Source organism: Halyomorpha halys, unplaced genomic scaffold, assembly GCF_000696795.3.
Source record: "Halyomorpha halys isolate HHAL.00 unplaced genomic scaffold, Hhal_1.1 Scaffold144.1, whole genome shotgun sequence".
Classification (NCBI taxonomy): domain Eukaryota; kingdom Metazoa; phylum Arthropoda; class Insecta; order Hemiptera; family Pentatomidae; genus Halyomorpha; species Halyomorpha halys.
Genome location: NW_027106983.1, coordinates 981,772 through 985,641, shown reverse-complemented (window position 1 = coordinate 985,641; position 3,870 = coordinate 981,772). Strand labels below are relative to the sequence as shown.

At 34.7% G+C, this 3,870-nt stretch overlaps 1 protein-coding gene across 7 annotated transcripts in view; it reads left to right on the top strand.

Annotated features, from left to right (window-relative positions):
• dysc (dyschronic) overlaps positions 1–3,870 on the top strand; it is a 183,043-nt gene that overhangs the window by 127,981 nt on the left and 51,192 nt on the right. For all 7 annotated transcript variants that reach the window (XM_014416960.3, XM_014416958.3, XM_014416954.3 and 4 more), the window contains exon 3: positions 2,987–3,167. In XM_014416960.3, the coding sequence (XP_014272446.1) occupies positions 2,987–3,167 (181 nt within the window). The remainder of the gene's footprint in view (positions 1–2,986; positions 3,168–3,870) is intronic.

Here is a 3,870-nt window from a genome sequence, read left to right as displayed (position 1 = left end):
CAGGACCTCAATGTCCCCTATGTTGCTGATTTGGCCCGAACCAGATACCAATCCTTCCATAATAAACTTCCCAACCACCCAAACCAACTCGTTTCAAACCTGGCTTCTCCTTCACTACCTAATAATCCTGCTAGGCGTCTGAAAAGAAGATGTCCTCGAGATCTTCTCCTTCAGAAATGTTATTGGAGTTCTATCAGTGGGTAGATTCTCCACATGTTTGTATCATGTCACTATGTCACCTACTGCAAATTTACTTGTTGTATATACGTGTATACAAGTTATAATCAGGGTATAGGTATTATGACTCTTAATACCTAAACTCCCCATGTCAACATACCAGAATGTATATATATAGGATTAGAGAGTAGAATAAAGTAGTATCTCAGTGAACCTCGTGCGTCTCATTTAGTGTCCCTACTTTCCTTTTTTTTAACTTTAAGGTTCTGGCTCATCATAACTTACAGTTGTATATAACAATAAAAAAATTATTTAAAAAACAAAAAAGAATTTATTTTTCTTATGTTATTTTTGTTTAAATTAATTTAATTATTTAATAAGTTTTATTCGGTCCACTCCATTTTGCAAGATAAAAAGCAGACTGTTGATAACCCTTTGAGTTTCTCAATCACTCAAAATATTACTATAAAATGTAATCAAATTCTCCTACTGTTGCAATAGTTATGCATTTCTACACAATAGAATCTATAAATCCGGGACCTTGCCTTCCATTCAATGTGTGGTCGAGGGTAGAGTCTAAAAGTCTAGAATAAGATGGAATTTTGCGCTGATGCCTTAAAATAATTTTAAAAAACAAAACAGAGAGGCAATGCCGTTCTTCAGTAACTTTAGGTGTGTTAGAAAATCCTCATGACTTTACCCTCAAGATTATAGGAGTAGATAAGATAATGATTTTTAGTAGATGATATAAGATTTCCCTTAATTTATTATCAGGAAGATTTACCCACATTTGCTCCCATTCCAATTTAATTATCTGTTAAATGATGACAATGAAGTAATCGATAGCCACTCTGCGGTGTAGAATGCCTTCAGCAACCGCCACCTTTGCTACCAGATCAGCCAGTTAGTTACCAGTGCCCACGGATCCAGAAAAAAGACAACAAAATTTCAGTTTGCAGACTTTATTGAATATAGAATTAGTTTTGATTTAGCAGGTTTGTTGAGAAAATATGCCTTAAATTGAGTCGGGCTGCCATTGAAAATGTAAAACAAATAACTTCCACTTTTTTTTTTTTTTGGTTTGATGAAAAACATTAAAGTTCTTGTAAAATATCAATTGACTATTTCAATTGAATAGTCACTAAATAATAGTGACTTAAAAAATAAATACTGTCATTTATTGCACACAATCCAGGCCCCCACACCCATCCAGAGTCCCTAAATTTGTCTTGCAGGCCAAGAAACGCATGTTTATACCGATATAGCGGAGTGTTTTTTTTTTTTTTTTTAGTACCTTTCAAAGGGAAGGATAAATTTTGGGGAAAGGCAGTCCCTGAGAATAAGTTAGTGATATTCTAGCATCTTGTAAAGTAGGTAGGTTTATATTTAAATTGAGCAGTAAAGAACTCTACCTGTAGAACTGGAAGACGTAAGATGTAACATTAAAGATGTAAAAATTCTCTCCGTTACAATATACATTATCTAAACCAGGAACAAATAGGCTCACTGATTTTTAAGTTTTATGCCTCAAATCACTCAGTGATATCCCGTAAATGTTTTGAAAACCTTTAGCACAAAATACTTTCCTCCCGTGATAGTCCTGTTAGCTGATATCTGTTTTGTTTATTTTCTTCAAAAATAAAATAGCTATTGCTTAGATGGACAGTGAATTTCAATAAAATTGTATTATATGTACAATTTAATTGAATTGTGATTAATATAAATTAAGTATTGTAAATATTGAACTTAAAAATGTCTATTTCCGAGAGAATTACCCAAAGAAAGAATAGATAAATGTACTTTTTCCTATGTTTTAAGTATTTTATGGACGAAGAAGTAAGTTACAGCCTATTTTTTATTCCTGGAACCTAACCAGATATTGAACGTTCCTCATTTTTTTTTCCGTGGTATTTATCCGTCTGTTGCTTTCATCTCCCTTTTCCACTTCATAATGGAATTACATCTCGCTCTTGTATCCTGTTTTAGTTGCCACTCTATAATCCCCTTAGTCCAACTGCCTTATTTTTCTATTCTATTCTGTCCAAACACAATTTTTTCGTAAAATTACTTAGTAATGAGAGTATAATTTAATAATAATTAATTAAGTTAATAGTTTCATATCTTGACAATTTTTATTTACATCGCTCTTCTTTTTTGCATAAGTTTAAATATTTGAATCAAAGTTCAATTTTGATGCTAACCTTAACCAAATAGATAACACTTTCTATTCTCTTAACACAATAAACAACATTCGCATTTACAAGTAAGCCTAAGCTGTCAGCCGACGATAAAATGACAGGATATTATTTATTATTACAATTTTTTATTCGCATATATTTGTTTAAATTATTTTTACAAGATACATATTTTTTCTGGCCTATCCGAATTCCGGCCTACGGGGATTTTGTCTTCTCTTTCCATTTCCTTACGACAGACCTAGTTCTGTCAAATATGCAGGCTGTTGTTGATGTGAGGAGTACTAAGCGATATTAGTGAACCGACTTAAAATTCAAGTTTTAAGTATTGTTTCAAAGAGCCGTTTCTAGCTGAGAGTGTTAAAGCGGTAACTTTCGTGGCTGAAACGGCGTTGGTTCGAATTTGGCCTGGTGGTTCAACTTTTATTTCTGTGGTGGTCTCACGAGATGAAAACTTGACTCCCTCTCCCACCACCATAGATAAAATAGGATGGTACTCAGTAGATAACCCTCCCATTTGCTAGAAATGAACCGGAAGAGGGTCATAAAAAAGTATTGTTTCTAAATTAAATGTTCCCGAAAGACATTCTTGATTATTATTGCTGTTGTTGCAGGTGCTGAGGATGCTGGGCTCAGGCAGGCCGCACAGCCGGGAGTCGAGGCCCCACAGGGACCCGCCGCCACCACCTCAGTCTCTCCTGGACCCCCACGTGAGGACCATCAACATGAGCCGGGGGCCCCCCGACTCAGGCCACGGGTTCGGCATCTGTGTGAAGGGAGGAACCAGGGAGTCGGGTAACCAATTGCCAAAGGGTCGGCTTCAGTCCCCCTTCACTAACATAACATTTATTTTTATTACAATGACTCCCAACTTGGGATTCATGCTTCTTTCAGTTATTCATACAGATTAAGTTTTACAACTCTGAGGATTAAAATAATCTACCTAGTACAGATCCGAAATGAAATGACTAATGGATTAATAATAATGCGTTAGTGGTTGGACACGGATATTAAATGAGAAGAAGATGGTTGTGGGTGATCTTTTTGAGTCAAAGATTATATTATTAGTTCCAACATTACGGCCAAAATTTCAGGACTTCATCGGTGCTAAGAACAAGAAACAGGATAAAAATCATAATCTGCCCACCCTACTCATCTACCTCCCAGAAGGTCTCGTGTTATCCAAGATACATCCTCTCCAAATGATAGTCTAGCATAGAGTTACCTTTGAGGGAGGAGACTAATTATTGTCCTTAACTTGTTCCTTGGAAAGTTTAGCTAAATTTTTGCTTTTCACTTAAAACAAATAATAAAGTCGTAAATACTTATTTTGCAGCGTCATAAATAAGTCAAAAATAAGATAACAATAATGAATAAAAGAAAATGTAGAATACCCAGACAAATAAAAATAATATAAGTACATAAGTATTATTGGAAGAAAGTGTATAATGAAAGTATTATAAGAAGATAAAAGGAGTATGAGAATATAGGTGATCTG